The 15,414-nt window shown below is 44.9% G+C and overlaps 1 protein-coding gene across 3 annotated transcripts; it reads right to left on the reverse strand.

The window, feature by feature from the left end:
• Positions 1 to 10,222: 10,222 nt before the first annotated feature.
• On the reverse strand, positions 10,223 to 14,048 carry LOC118402771 (poly [ADP-ribose] polymerase tankyrase-2-like). 3 transcript variants are annotated; one of them, XR_004829563.2, is made up of 4 exons: positions 11,504 to 14,045; positions 11,151 to 11,266; positions 10,775 to 10,960; positions 10,223 to 10,471 (listed from the first exon to the last, which is right to left on the reverse strand). XR_004829563.2 is itself a non-coding variant. In XM_035801001.2 (3 exons), the coding sequence occupies exons 1-3, from the start codon at positions 11,157 to 11,159 to the stop codon at positions 10,409 to 10,411; spliced, it is 261 nt and encodes an 86-aa protein (XP_035656894.1). In that variant the 5' UTR covers positions 11,160 to 14,048; the 3' UTR covers positions 10,223 to 10,408. The 3 variants fall into 3 exon arrangements, 1 of the variants encoding a protein (XP_035656894.1); XR_008078816.1 differs by having other exon boundaries at positions 11,151 to 14,041; XM_035801001.2 differs by having other exon boundaries at positions 10,775 to 10,963; positions 11,151 to 14,048.
• Between the last annotated feature and the right edge of the window lie 1,366 nt (positions 14,049 to 15,414).

Raw genomic sequence — 15,414 nt, forward strand, 5'->3', positions numbered from 1 at the left:
ATACAGAGAAGAGCAGTCTCAGTTGAATGACTAGTCTTGAAACCTGACTGATTTGGATCAAGAAGGTCATTCTGAGAGAGATAGCGGTAGAGCTGGCCAAGGATGGCACGCTCAAGAGTTTTGGAGAGAAAAGAGAGAAGGGATACTGGTCTGTAGTTGTTGACATCGGAGGGATCGAGTGTAGGTTTTTTCAGAAGGGGTGCAACTCTCGCTCTCTTGAAGACGGAAGGGACGTAGCCAGCGGTCAGGGATGAGTTGATAGGTGAGGTAAGGGAGAAGGTCTCCGGAAATGGTCTGGAGAAGAGAGGAGGGGATAGGGTCAAGCGGGCAGGTTGTTGGGCGGCACAAGACGCAAGATTTCATCTGGAGAGAGAGGGGAGAAAGAGGTCAGAGCATAGGCAGTGTGAGCAGAACCAGCGGTGTCGTTTGACTTAGCAAACGAGGATCGGATGTCGTCGACCTTCTTTTCAAAATGGTTGACGAAGTCATCTGCAGAGAGGAGGAGGGGGGATTCAGGAGGGAGGAGAAGGTGGCAAAGAGCTTCCTTAGGGTTAGAGGCAGATGCTTGGAGAGACAGAGGAGGAAAATTTAGAGAGGAGGGAGTGTTGCTGGTCCGCAGAGCTCGCATTTGAGTCGGCTGCCCGGAGAGCTGTGAGCTCGGAGCGGGCCACGGAGGGGAGGACCGAGCCGGCCTGGAGGATAGGGGACATAGAGAGTCAAAGGATGCAGAAAGGGAGGAGAGGAGGGTTGAGGAGGCAGAATCAGGAGATAGGTTGGAGAAAGTTTGAGCAGAGGGAAGAGATGATAGGATGGAAGAGGAGAGAGTAGCGGGGGAGAGAGAGCGAAGGTTAGGACGGTGCGATACCATCCGAGTAGGGGCAGTGTGGGAAGTGTTGGATGAGAGCGAGAGGGAAAAGGATACAAGGTAGTGGTCGGAGACTTGGAGGGGAGTTGCAATGAGGTTAGTGGAAGAACAGCATCTAGTAAAGATGAGGTCAAGCGTATTGCCTGCCTTGTGAGTAGGGGGGGAAGGTGAGAGGGTCAGGTCAAAAGAGGAGAGGAGTGGAAAGAAGGAGGCAGAGAGGAATGAGTCAAAGGTAGACGTGGGGAGGTTAAAGTCGCCCAGAACTGTGAGAGGTGAGCCGTCCTCAGGAAAGGAGCTTATCAAGGCATCAAGCTCATTGATGAACTCTCCGAGGAACCTGGAGGGCGATAAATGATAAGGATGTTAAGCTTGAAAGGGCTGGTAACTGTGACAGCATGGAATTCAAAGGAGGCGATAGACAGATGGGTAAGGGGAGAAAGAGAGAAAGACCACTTGGGAGAGATGAGGATCCCGGTGCCACCACCCCGCTGACCAGAAGCTCTCGGGGTGTGCGAGAACACGTGGGCGGACGAGGAGAGAGCAGTAGGAGTAGCAGTGTTATCTGTGGTGATCCATGTTTCCGTCAGTGCCAAGAAGTCGAGGGACTGGAGGGAGGCATAGGCTGAGATGAACTCTGCCTTGTTGGCCGCAGATCGGCAGTTCCAGAGGCTACCGGAGACCTGGAACTCCACGTGGGTCGTACGCGCTGGGACCACCAGATTAGGGTGGCCGCGGTCACGCGGTGTGGAGCGTTTGTATGGTCTGTGCAGAGAGGAGAGAACAGGGATAGACAGACACATAGTTGACAGGCTACAGAAGAGGCTACGCTAATGCAAGGAGATTGGAATGACAAGTGGACTACACGTCTCGAATGTTCAGAAAGTTAAGCTTACGTAGCAAGAATCTTATTGACTAAAAATGATTAAAATGATACAGTATTGCTGAAGTAGGCTAGCTGGCAGTAGCTGCGTTGTTGACACTACACTAATCAAGTCGTTCCGTTGAGTGTAATAGTTTCTACAGTGCTACTATTCGGGGCTAGCTGGCTAGCTAGCAGTGTTGTTTACGTTACGTTGCGTTAAAGAACGACAATAGCTGGCTAGCTAACCTAGGAAATCGCTCTAGACTACACAATTATCTTTGAAACAAAGACGGCTATGTAGCTAGCTATGTAGCTAGCTACGATCAAACAAATCAAACCGTTGTACTGTAATGAAATGAAATGAAAATGTGATACTACCTGACCGGGTTGTTGAATTCGATTCAGTAGACATGTGTGTGGTGACGTTGGCTAGCTGTTAGCTGTTGGCTAGCTAGCAGTCTCCTACGTTAAGGACGACAAATAGCTGGCTAGCGAACCTCAGTGAATTAAGATAATCACTCCAAGACTACACACTCTAAACTACACAATTATCTTGGAAACAAAGACAGCTATGTAGCTAGCTAACACTAAACTAATCAAGTCGTTCAGTTGAGTGAATAGCACTATATACTACAGTGATGCTAATCTGTGGGCGTTAGCTAGCGTTTGCTAGCTCCTGGGCGAATAGCAGTAAGGCTACGTTAGGGCGACGAAATACGATAATTATGCAATTATCTCTGATACAAGGACGGCTATGTAGCTAGCTAAGAAGAAATTGCTAAGATTAGACAAATCAACCGTTGTACTATAATGAAATGTAATGAAAAAGTTATACAACCTGCGGACCGAAGTGCGATGCGACCGCTCGCTCCAACCCGGAAGTAACACTTTTCGCACCCAAGTACGTTTGTCACGCCCTGACCATAGAGATACATTGTTTCTCTATGGTGTAGTAGGTCAGGCGTGACTAGGGGGTGATCTAGTATATCTATGTCTATGTTGTGTTCTAGTTTCTATGTTGGTGTTTTGTATGATTCCCAATTAGAGGCAGCTGGTAGTCGTGGTCTCTAATTAGGGATACCTGTGTTGGTGGGATCTTGGTTATGTGTAATTGCCTGTGAGCACTTCATTGTCTTCAGGTTTCGTTCATTCTTTAATGTTTCTGTGCGTTTCAGTTAATAAACATGTGGAAACCATATCCACGCGGCACCTTGGTCTGATAATTCTTATGACGAACGTGACAATGTTCATCTCTAGGAGACAGAAATTGTCTCCTTCCTGAGCGGTATGACGACTGTGTGGTCCCATGGTGTTTATACTTGCGTAACATTGTTTGTACAGATGAACGTGGTACCTTCAGGCGTTTGGAAATTGCTCCCAAGGATGAACCAGACTTCTGAAGGTCTACATTTTTTTCTGAGCTGAGGTCTTGGCTGATTTCTTTTGATTTTCCCATGATGTCAAGCAAAGAGGAACTGAGTTTGAAGGTAGACCCTGAAATACATCCACAGGTACACCTCCAATTGACTCAAATGATGTAAATTAGCCTATCAGAATCTTCTAAAGCCATTACATCATTTTCTGGAATTTTCCAAGCTGTTTAAAGGCACAGTCAACTTAGTGTATGTAAACTTCTGACCCACTGAAATTGTGTTACAGTGAATTATAAGTGAAATAAACAATTGTTGGAAAAATTACTTGAGTCATGCAGAAAGTAGATGTCCTAACCGAATTGCCAAAACTAAACTTGTTAACAATACATTTGTGGAGTGGTTGAAAAATGAGTTTTAATTACTTCAACTTAAGTTTATGTAAACTTACATTTACATTTACATTTAAGTCATTTAGCAGACGCTCTTATCCAGAGCGACTTACAAATTGGTGCATTCACCTTATGACATCCAGTGGAACAGCCACTTTACAATAGTGCATCTAAATCTTTTAAGGGGGTGAGAAGGATTACTTTATCCTATCCTAGGTATTCCTTAAAGAGGTGGGGTTTCAGGTGTCTCCGGAAGGTGGTGATTGACTCCGCTGTCCTGGCGTCGTGGGGGGCCAGAGCAGCAAACAGTTTTGACTGGGCTGAGCGGGAACTGTACTTCCTCAGTGGTAGGGAGGCAAGCAGGCCAGAGGTGGATGAACGCAGTGCCCTTGTTTGGGTGTAGGGCCTGATCAGAGCCTGGAGGTACTGAGGTGCCGTTCCCCTCACAGCTCCGTAGGCAAGCACCATGGTCTTGTAGCGGATGCGAGCTTCAACTGGAAGCCAGTGGAGAGAGCGGAGGAGCGGGGTGACGTGAGAGAACTTGGGAAGGTTGAACACCAGACGGGCTGTGGCGTTCTGGATGAGTTGTAGGGGTTTAATGGCACAGGCAGGAGCCCAGCCAACAGCGAGTTGCAGTAATCCAGACGGGAGATGACAAGTGCCTGGATTAGGACCTACGCCGCTTCCTGTGTGAGGCAGGGTCGTACTCTGCGGATGTTGTAGAGCATGAACCTACAGGAACGGGCCACCACCTTGATGTTAGTTGAGAACGACAGGGTGTTGTCCAGATCACGCCAAGGTTCTTAGCGCTCTGGGAGGAGGACACAATGGAGTTGTCAACCGTGATGGCGAGATCATGGAACGGGCAGTCCTTCCCGGGAGGAAGAGCAGCTCCGTCTTGCCGAGGTTCAGCTTGAGGTGGTGATCCGTCATCCACACTGATATGTCTGCCAGACATGCAGAGATGCGATTCGCCACCTGGTCATCAGAAGGGGAAAGGAGAAGATTAATTGTGTGTCGTCTGCATAGCAATGATAGGAGAGACCATGTGAGGTTATGACAGAGCCAAGTGACTTGGTGTATAGCGAGAATAGGAGAGGGCCTAGAACCGAGCCCTGGGGACACCAGTGGTGAGAGCGCGTGGTGAGGAGACAGATTCTCGCCACGCCACCTGGTAGGAACGACCTGTCAGGTAGGACGCAATCCAAGCGTGGGCCGCGCCGGAGATGCCCAACTCGGAGAGGGTGGAGAGGAGGATCTGATGGTTCACAGTATCGAAGGCAGCCGATAGGTCTAGAAGGATGAGAGCAGAGGAGAGAGAGTTAGCTTTAGCAGTGCGGAGCGCCTCCGTGATACAGAGAAGAGCAGTCTCAGTTGAATGACTAGTCTTGAAACCTGACTGATTTGGATCAAGAAGGTCATTCTGAGAGAGATAGCGGGAGAGCTGGCCAAGGACGGCACGTTCAAGAGTTTTGGAGAGAAAAGAAAGAAGGGATACTGGTCTGTAGTTGATGACATCGGAGGGATCGAGTGTAGGTTTTTTCAGAAGGGGTGCAACTCTCGCTCTCTTGAAGACGGAAGGGACGTAGCCAGTGGTCAGGGATGAGTTGATGAGCGAGGTGAGGTAAGGGAGAAGGTCTCCGGAAATGGTCTGGAGAAGAGAGGAGGGGATAGGGTCAAGCGGGCAGGTTGTTGGGCGGCCGGCCGTCACAAGACGCGAGATTTCATCTGGAGAGAGAGGGGAGAAAGAGGTCAGAGCACAGGGTAGGGCAGTGTGAGCAGAACCAGCGGTGTCGTTTGACTTAGCAAACGAGGATCGGATGTCGTCGACCTTCTTTTCAAAATGGTTGACGAAGTCATCTGCAGAGAGGGAGGAGGGGGGGGAGGGGGAGGAGGATTCAGGAGGGAGGAGAAGGTGGCAAAGAGCTTCCTAGGGTTAGAGGCAGATGCTTGGAATTTAGAGTGGTAGAAAGTGGCTTTAGCAGCAGAGACAGAGGAGGAAAATGTAGAGAGGAGGGAGTGAAAGGATGCCAGGTCCGCAGGGAGGCGAGTTTTCCTCCATTTCCGCTCGGCTGCCCGGAGCCCTGTTCTGACTTCAACTGTATGTGCACCTCAGGAGACATTTGTATGATGTATTCTGTTTAACACAATGCAAAATAAAGTTAGTAAAAACGTATGCAGTTATGATATACCGATTAACAAACCAATGTCTAATTCAAGCTGTGTCCCAATTAATCAGTACAGTCACCTAGCTAAAATATAGACATACAGAATACAATAAAATATTTTTGTACTATTAATTTATCAACTCCACCAGGATTCTATAAGACGCTCACAACATATATAACCACTGATATTGTGAGTGATGTCAAACCAATATTAGGAGTGGTGTCTGATACGGCTTTCTGTGAATATAGGTGGACCATCCTCTCTTACCCCTGCCAGAACTCTTCAGCCTGTCAATTCAATGAGTTCAGCATGAGGTTCATTATATCCTGTTTTCAAAACAATCAACAATTGCTTAATCAGAGTAACACTGGATCAGATATCTATTTACAAAGGAATATTTGAACTAAAAACGATGTAATTTAATCAATCTCAACATCCCGCATCCTCACATAAAACTAATAGCCCTTGTCTATGATGTGCTTCTCTCATATATATATATATATATATATATATATACACACAGTGAGGGGGGAAAAGTATTTGATCCCCTGCTGATTTTGTACGTTTGCCCACTGACAAAGAAATGATTTGTCTATAGTTTTAATGGTAGGTTTATTTGAACAGTGAGAGACAGAATAACAACAAAAATCCAGAAAAACGGATGTCAAAAATGTTATAAATTGACTTGCATTTTAATGAGGGAAATAAGTATTTGACCCCTCTGCAAAACATGACTTAGTACTTGGTGGCAAAACCCTTGTTGGCAATCCCAGAGGTCAGACGTTTCTTGTAGTTGGCCACCAGGTTTGCACACATCTCAGGAGGGATTTTGTCCTACTCCTCTTTGCAGATCTTCTCCAAGTCAGTAAGGTTGAGGCTGACGTTTGGCAACTCAAACCTTCAGCTCCCTTCACAGATTTTCTATGGGATTAAGGTCTGGAGACTGGCTAGGCCACTCCAGGACCTTAATGTGCTTCTTCTTGAGCCACTCCTTTGTTGCCTTGGCCGTGTGTTTTGGGTCATTGTCATGCTGGAATACCCATCCACGACCCATTTTCAATGCCCTGGCTGAGGGAAGGAGGTTCTCACCCAAGATTTGACGGTACATGGCCCCGTCCATCGTCCCTTTGATGCGGTGAAGTTGTCCTGTACCCTTAGCAGAAAAACACCCCAAAGCATAATGTTTCCACCTCCATGTTTGATGGTGATGATGGTGTTCTTGGGGTCATAGGCAGCATTCCTCCTCCTCCAAACACGGCGAGTTGAGTTGATGCCAAAGAGCTCCATTTTGGTCTCATCTGACCACAACACTTTCACCCAGTTGTCCTCTGAATCATTCAGATGTTCATTGGCAAACTTCAGACGGGCATGTATATGTGCTTTCTTGAGCAGGGAGACCTTGCGGGCGCTGCAGTATTTCAGTCCTTCATGGCGTAGCATGTTACCAATTGTTTTCTTGGTGACTATGGTCCCAGCTGCCTTGAGATCATTGACAAGATCTTGTTCTGGGATGATTCCTCACCGTTCTCATGATTATTGCAACTCCACGAGTTGAGATCTTGCATGGAGCCCCAGGCTGAGGGACAGTTCTTTTGTGTTTCTTCCATTTGCGAATAATCTCACCAACTGTTGTCACCTCCTCACCAAGCTGCTTGGCGATGGTCTAGTAGCCCATTCCAGCCTTGTGTAGGTCTACAATCTTGTCCCTGACATCCTTGAAGAGCTCTTTGGTCTTGGCCATGGTGGAGAGTTTGGAATCTGATTGATTGATTCTTTCTGTGGACAGGTGTCTTTTATACAGGTAACAAACTGAGATTAGGAGCACTCCCTTTAAGAGTGTGCTCCTAATATCAGCTCTTTACCTGTATAAAAGTCACCTGGGAGCCAGAAATCTTTCTGATTGAGAGGTGGTCAAATACTTATTTCCCTCATTAAAATGCTAATCAATTTCTAAAATTTTTGACATGCGTTTTTCTGGATTTTTTTGTTGTTATCCTCTCTCACTGATATTTACAGTGCCTTGCGAAAGTATTCGGCCCCCTTGAACTTTGCGACCTTTTGCCACATTTCAGTCTTCAAACATAAATATATAAAACTGTATTTTTTTTGTGAAGAATCAACAACAAGTGGGACACAATCATGAAGTGGAAAGACATTTATTGGATATTTCAAACTTTTTAACAAATCAAAAACCGAATAATTGGGCATGCAAAATTATTCAGCCCCTTTACTTTCAGTGCAGCAAACTCTCTCCAGAAGTTCAGTGAGGATCTCTGAATGATCCAATGTTGACCTAAATGACTAATGATGATAAATACAATCCACCTGTGTGTAATCAAGTCTCCGTATAAATGCACCTGCACTGTGATAGTCTCAGAGGTCCGTTAAACGCGCAGAGAGCATCATGAAGAAAAGGAACACACCAGGCAGGTCCGAGATACTGTTGTGAAGAAGTTTAAAGCTGGATTTGGATACAAAAAGATTTCCCAAGCTTTAAACATCCCAATGAGCACTGTGCAAGCGATACTATTGAAATGGAAGGAGTATCAGACCACTGCAAATCTACCAAGACCTGGCCGTCCCTCTAAACTTTCAGCTCATACAAGGAGAAGACTGATCAGAGATGCAGCCAAGAGGCCCATGATCACTCTGGATGAACTACAGAGATCTACAGCTGAGGTGGGAGACTCTGTCCATAGGACAACAATCAGTCGTATATTGCACAAATCTGGCCTTTATGGAAGAGTGGCAAAAAGAAAGCCATTTCTTAAAGATATCCATAAAAAGTGTCGTTTAAAGTTTGCCACAAGCCACCTGGGAGACACACCAAACATGTGGAAGAAGGTGCTCTGGTCAGATGAAACCAAAATGGAACTTTTTGGCAACAATGCAAAACGTTATGTTTGGCGTAAAAGCAACACAGCTCATCACCCTGAACACACCATCCACACTGTCAAACATGGTGGTGGCAGCATCATGGTTTGGGCCTGCTTTTCTTCAGCAGGGACAGGGAAGATGGTTCAAATTGATGGGAAGATGGATGGAGCCAAATACAGGACCATTCTGGAAGAAAACCTGATGGAATCTGCAAAAGACCTGAGACTGGGACGGAGATTTGTCTTCCAACAAGACAATGATCCAAAACATAAAGCAACATCTACAATGGAATGGTTCAAAGATAAACATATCCAGGTGTTAGAATGGCCAAGTCAAAGTCCAGACCTGAATCCAATCGAGAATCTGTGGAAAGAACTAAAAACTGCTGTTCACAAATGCTCTCCATCCAACCTCCCTGAGCTCGAGCTGTTTTGCAAGGAGGAATGGGAAAAAACTTCAGTCTCTCGATGTGCAAAACTGATAGAGACATACCCCAAGTGACTTTTACAGCTGTAATCACAGCAAAAGATGGCGCTACAAAGTATTAACTTAAGGGGGCTGAATAATTTTGCACGCCCAATTTTTCAGTATTTGATTTGTTAAAAAAGTTTGAAATATCCAATAAATGTCGTTCCACTTCATGATTGTGTCCCACTTGTTGTTGATTCTTCACAAAAAAATACAGTTTTATATCTTTATGTTTGAAGCCTGAAATGTGGCAAAAGGTTGCAAAATTCAAGGGGGCCGAATACTTTTGCAAGGCACTGTATATTATGACAACATTTTGTGATCGTTTTGGACTTCGTTAAGTTTTTTCCCGGCTGTTCGGGCACAACATTTTTGCCGAGGAGATCATAGTCGCACAATTCTGCATCTGACTAGGATGTTTGGTGCAGTATTTCTCGAGTCGTCTCTCGTTGAACAACATCAGGCACTTCATTAAAGAGTCTCTATTGTTGACCAATCGCCGATGAGGTGGCGTGTTTTGGCTGGGAAGCATGCGAACCTTACCCAGTGCCCTCCCAAACCCTGAACAAATGAAGACAAGGGAGCTTCAGTGGGCACTCCTAATGGGCGAGTAGGACATACAGGAGGAGGAGTGGTATTGGGATGAGGGAGCTCCTGGCGTTGGCCAGGGATATGGTCACGTTCATGTTGTTGTAAACTATAGGCTGATCTGGTCCTACTTATATGTATTATTTTATATATGTTACCTGTAAATAGTTCCCAAAAGCTTTGTGCTTTCACTGAGTGCCTACTTGTTTTCTTTCTTGTTCACAAATACCATCAAGACCTCCAGTGGTGTCAGGTTACAAACTGACTGCTGCTGGTCCACTGTACATCAGTTCACTTCAGTGTATAAGGGAATGGAGACTGACTTTTAACATTGTAGCCCTGAGGGACACGATTACAGAATATGTTTACACATTTGCTGTGAGTTGCAAAGAAATAACATAACCTGCAAGCTTGTATGAAATATACACAAAATGTTAAGCTAAATGATTCATGCATTAGTCCATTTGGCTGGGTGGCACATGGGCCCGAGTCAAGCACAGATTAGAGAAATGTCTGTTGTCCACTCCAGAGATTGGACAGTTTGAGCTGGTGATCCCGCTTCTCGTGGCATAGTGTCTATCAACAGGGCACATATACATTATCTTCAGTATGAGGAAGGAGGAGAACTTGATCAGATGGAGAGTTACTGGGTGATAAGGGGTTTCTCTAGCCATGTGTGTCAAAATATATTGGATTAGAATTATTGTGACCAGACTACGTCATTGCAAGTCGAAGACTTGTTCAAATAGAGAGATAACATGCATACATTCACTATGTTTACATTCTGAGCTGCCATGTGGAGCAGGTTGAAGGCTAACTACTTGTCTGTGGCGTTCATACGGACATGGCACTTGATCAGGAGGGCCGCAATGTGCATGTGCTGTAGAGGAGAGAAGAGGACAGAAGAAAAAAAGCAAGAGAGACAGAGGACATGATTTAACATCCCCATGACATGCCTAAAGACTGACATTCACACTAATACATATGTAGGCTTTCCACTGTGTCTCATCATAGAATGGGTGATATTTTATGTGATGGAAGGGATGGTTTTCTGAACTAAACAATGCATACAATGTCTTCTAAAACCTGATGACATCCAAGCTGTTACATAGGCCACAATGTCAGAGTATGTGTTTTGTATGAGTCATCTATGTCTATGTAAAAACCTTATAGCAAACCGTACAGCATGTAAAACGTCTTCAAGGGCCTGATGTATATCAGGCTGTGTTGCGCAGGGAGGTGAGCCTCCTTTGACCTGAGCGTTGTCGTCAGCCCTGTGCTCAAGGAGAGCAGCATCTCCTTCCAGCTTGTCCTGGATGCCCGTGTCTCCCTCCTTCACCATGTCCAAAGACATGTTACCATCACAGTTCTTCTTGGTGGGGATACACACAGACAGGTTAGTCATTCAAATGTATGAAAAGCATCTCAAGTAAAAGGATATCATTATATATATATAGCATGGTAATGACATTTTTTTTTAAAGCATGCAAGTAGCCTTCAGTCAATCAAACAATTATTGTTGAAGATCCAATAGGAAAGGCACAGGAAGGAAGACTAACCTTGAACATCAGCAGATCTCTTAGCTATTTTCCCTTGGCTGCAGCCTCAGAGGGGTGAAATTCCACAGGTCACCTACGTTGACCGATGCCCTGTTTCTCACCAACAGCTCAGCGACCTCAGTGACAGTGGGAGCAGACACACAGGGACACCAGAATACAGAACTTTTCAAATGTACTGTATGTATGTAGTGCTAAAACTAAACTCGATGATAAAGACGTGTTCAGTCAATGCAGAACTAAAGCCAACTGAAAGACAGTAGGGTGTACTAGTCAGACAAAACATAACCAAATGTAGAGAGTAAAATATAAAAAACAGAATCTTTGCATTTAACCAATATGCTGTACTAATGTACCATTGATTTTCTGCTAAGTTTGTCCATCTCGGATCCTCTCTGCGAAGAAAGTGTGGGAACTTAGCCTGGTGACAACAGCGGCCTGCAGCTTCACTGTAGTCAGTTAAGCAAAGTCTCCGGAGCTCCGGCAACAGGCAGCCTGGAACACACAAGTGGAAGTAGGATAAATGGCATGTGATTAACAACGTAAGTGGTCACACTCTAATGAAGGAATTTGAAATGTCCATCCTTGTTTACGTGAGACGCTAGCGGAGTATAACGTTTTGTCTGGGCCGAAGGTGCAGCAGTGGTGGCAGCGTTGCTTCAGGGGTCAGGAGACTGGAACACACAGGAGGACCTCCGGTAAGTGGCATGTGAACCTAAACCGTAAATGACACTCACGCGCCAATAAGGAAGTATGGAAAAAAGATTAGCTCTTTGCAGGACATCCTCCCATTGTCTCTGTTGCCACCATTCTTATTATAGCCAATTACAGGCCACCAGGTGGGTAAAGCTGCCACAATGTGTCTGAGTCAGGTCCCCTGAGTATAACGAAAGCTACCAAAACACGGCACACCCAATGCCACACCATAACATTAACACTGGAGCAGTATTCATAGTTCAAAGAAACACTCAACGTCCAATAACTACTAAGTCTATTATGTTGAATAGTTATGTTGCAGTCACCTGGATGAATACAGAAGGTTGTCCTGCAGAATGGAGAGGGAAAGGACACACACACAGGTGGTTATCTGAACATTTTAAAGAAATGATAAAGGAAAGGCCTGTCTTGGTTTGAAGCCAACTCACGATCTTGTCTCATCGCTACATCTCCCGTATGGCCTCGGGAGAGACGAAGGTCGAAAGCCATACGTCCTCCGAAACACAACCCAACCAAGCCGCACTGCTTAACACAGCGCGCATCCAACCCGGAAGCCAGCCGCACCAATGTGTCGGAGGAAACACCGTGCACCTGGCGACCTGGTTAGCATGCACTGTGCCCAGCCCGCCACAGGAGTCGCTAGTGAGTGATGAGACAAAGATATCCCTACTGGCCAAACCCTCCCTAACCCGGACGACGCTAGGCCAATTGTGCGTCGCCCCATGGACCTCCCGGTCGCGGCCAGATAATCAATCATTTTGCTCTTTATTTAACCATCTTACATCTTAAACATTTGTTCAACAAAAATTGTGAATAACTCACCACGGGTTAATGAGAAGGGTGTGCCTGAGAGGATGCAGCACATAGTGTATTCATCCCCCTTGGAGTTAACTTTTTTGTTGCATTACTACCTGTAGTTTAAATTGATTTTTATTTGGATTTCATGTTATACACACACACAGGATTGTCCAAATTCGTGAAGCGAAAAAAATAATAATAATTGTTTTAAAACAATTCTATAAAAATGGAAAAATTGTGCATGCATATATATTCACCGCCTTTGCTATGAAGCCCCTAAATAAGATCTGGTGCAGCCAATTACCTTCAGAAGTGACATAATTAGTTAGGTGGGCACAGGTTGATTTTATTTAAGTGTCACATGATCTGTCACATGATCTCAGTAGATATAGACCTGTTCTGAAAGGCCCCAGAGTCTGCAACACCACTAAGCAATGAGCACCACCAAGCAAGCGGCACCATGAAGACCAAGGAGCGCTCCAAACAGGTCAGGGACAAAGTCGTGGAGAAATAAAAAAATATATCCAAAACTTTGAACATCCCACGGAGGACCATTAAATCCATTATTTAAAAAAATGGAAACCTGCCAAGAGAGGGCCGGCCACCAAAATGCATGGACCAGGCAAGGAGGGCATTAATCAGAGATGCAACAAAGAGACCAAATGTAACCCTAAAGGCGCTGCAAAGCTCCACAGGACCACTTTAAGCCGTACACTCCACAGAGCTGGGCTTTACGGAAGAGTGGCCAGAAAAATTCCAATTACTTAAAGAAAATAAATAAGCAAACACGTTTGGTGTTTGGAAAAGGCATGTGAAAAACTCCCCAAACATACAGAAGAAGGTACTCTGGTCAGATGAGACTAAAATGTAGCTTTTTGGCCATCAAGGAAAACGCTATGTCTGGCGCAAACCCAACACCTCATCACCCCGGGAACCTCATCCACGCAGTGAAGCATGGTGGTGGCAGCATCATGCTAAGGGGATGTTTTTTATATATATATATTATATATATATATATCGGCAGGGACTGGGAAACTGGTCAGAATTGAAGGAATCATGAATGGTGCTAAATAAAGGGAAATTCTTGAGGGATACCTTTTTCAGTCTCCCAGAGATTTGAGACTGGGACAGAGGTTCACCTTTCTGCGGGAAAATTACGCTAACCATACTGCTAAAGCAAAACTCAAGTGGTTTAAGGGGAAACATTTATATGTCTTGGAATGGCCTAGTCAAAGCCCAGACCTCAATCCAATTTAGAATCTGTGGTATGACAAAGATTGCTGTACACCAGTGGAACCCATCCAACTTGAAGGAGCTGGAGCAGTTTTACCTTGAAGAATGAGCAAAAATCCCAGTGGCTAGATGTGCCAAGCTTATAGTGGCATACCCCAAGAGACTTGCAGCTGTAATTGCTGCAAAAGGTGGCTCTACAAAGTATTACCTTTGGGGGGGGGGGGGTAAATAGTTATGCACGCTCAAGTTCTGTGTCTTATTTCTTGTTTGTTTAACAATAAATATTTTGCATCTTCAACATGGTAGGCATGTTGTGTAAATCAAATGATACAAACCTACATTTTTTTTTTATTCCAGGTTGTAGGGCAACAAAATAGGAAAAATGCCAAGTGGGTGAGTACTTTCACAAGCCACTGTACAGTCTGGGCATTTCAGTTATTGAACCATTGTATAATCCAACAATAGAATCAATGTATAAATGTACACCAAGGTAATTCTTTGTCATGCCTCATTTTAGGAGGATCAGATGGTGACAGGGGTCTCAGCAGAGTCAGGCAGCCAGGGAAGACCAGACTGACAGAGGTGAGGTGAATTTTTGCAGACAACACTTGATTCTCTCTGTCAGCAAACACTGGACAAGACGGACGCTATTTTCAAACCGTATCAAGGGTTGATAGAGGCTTTATTGATGATGAATGGATACAGATATGTTAGAATGCCCAGTCATGTTCATATCATCTCAGACATAAACTGCAGTAATTTAAGACTGAATATCATGCACTCAGAAATTGTATTATTCTGCTGGAGGTGTAAAGCACAAAAGGGGACACATTTGCATATGTTGTGGTCTTTTGAAGGCTGGCTGAATTCTGACAGAGGCTGAGATACTCTGTCTACAGATTCTCCCTGTTTTTGTTTGCTTGGAAATGTTGATACAGGACATTTATCAGAGGAAACTGTGTAACCTACCATTTGTGGTGGCTAATAAATGCATTGCCATTAATTGGAAAGTTGGTTTTCATCCCACAATGTATGGAAGAAATGTTATGTTCAGTATCACTAGATTTGTTTTAAGATTAAGGGTATACTGTGCAACTTTCATAAGGTCTGGATGCCTTCCACGCCAATCTAGAAGCCAGCCACGCCAATGTGTCGGAGGAAACGCTGCACACCTGGCGACCATATCAGCGTACATGTGCCTTCTAGATGGGTGTCTAACGCTTTAACCGAAGACGGCTGGGGTGTAGACAGTCATACATAACAGCACAGGCAAATATATTAAAGTGTGCATCTAAAAACTAAACTAGACTCACCCAGGTACTAGATGCACAGAGCAATAAAAGAGGTAATGTGGTCTGGTAAGAAGAATGTCCCTCCTCCCACAGGCATTATTACTACCTCTGACCGTTTAGAGCTTGAGGTAGTCACCGCATACAAGTATTTGGGAGTATGGCTAGAAGGTGCACTGTCCTTCTCTCAGCACATATCAAAGCTGCAGGCTAAAGTTAAATCTAGACTT

Source organism: Oncorhynchus keta, chromosome 2 (genome assembly GCF_023373465.1).
Source record: "Oncorhynchus keta strain PuntledgeMale-10-30-2019 chromosome 2, Oket_V2, whole genome shotgun sequence".
NCBI classification, from domain to species: domain Eukaryota; kingdom Metazoa; phylum Chordata; class Actinopteri; order Salmoniformes; family Salmonidae; genus Oncorhynchus; species Oncorhynchus keta.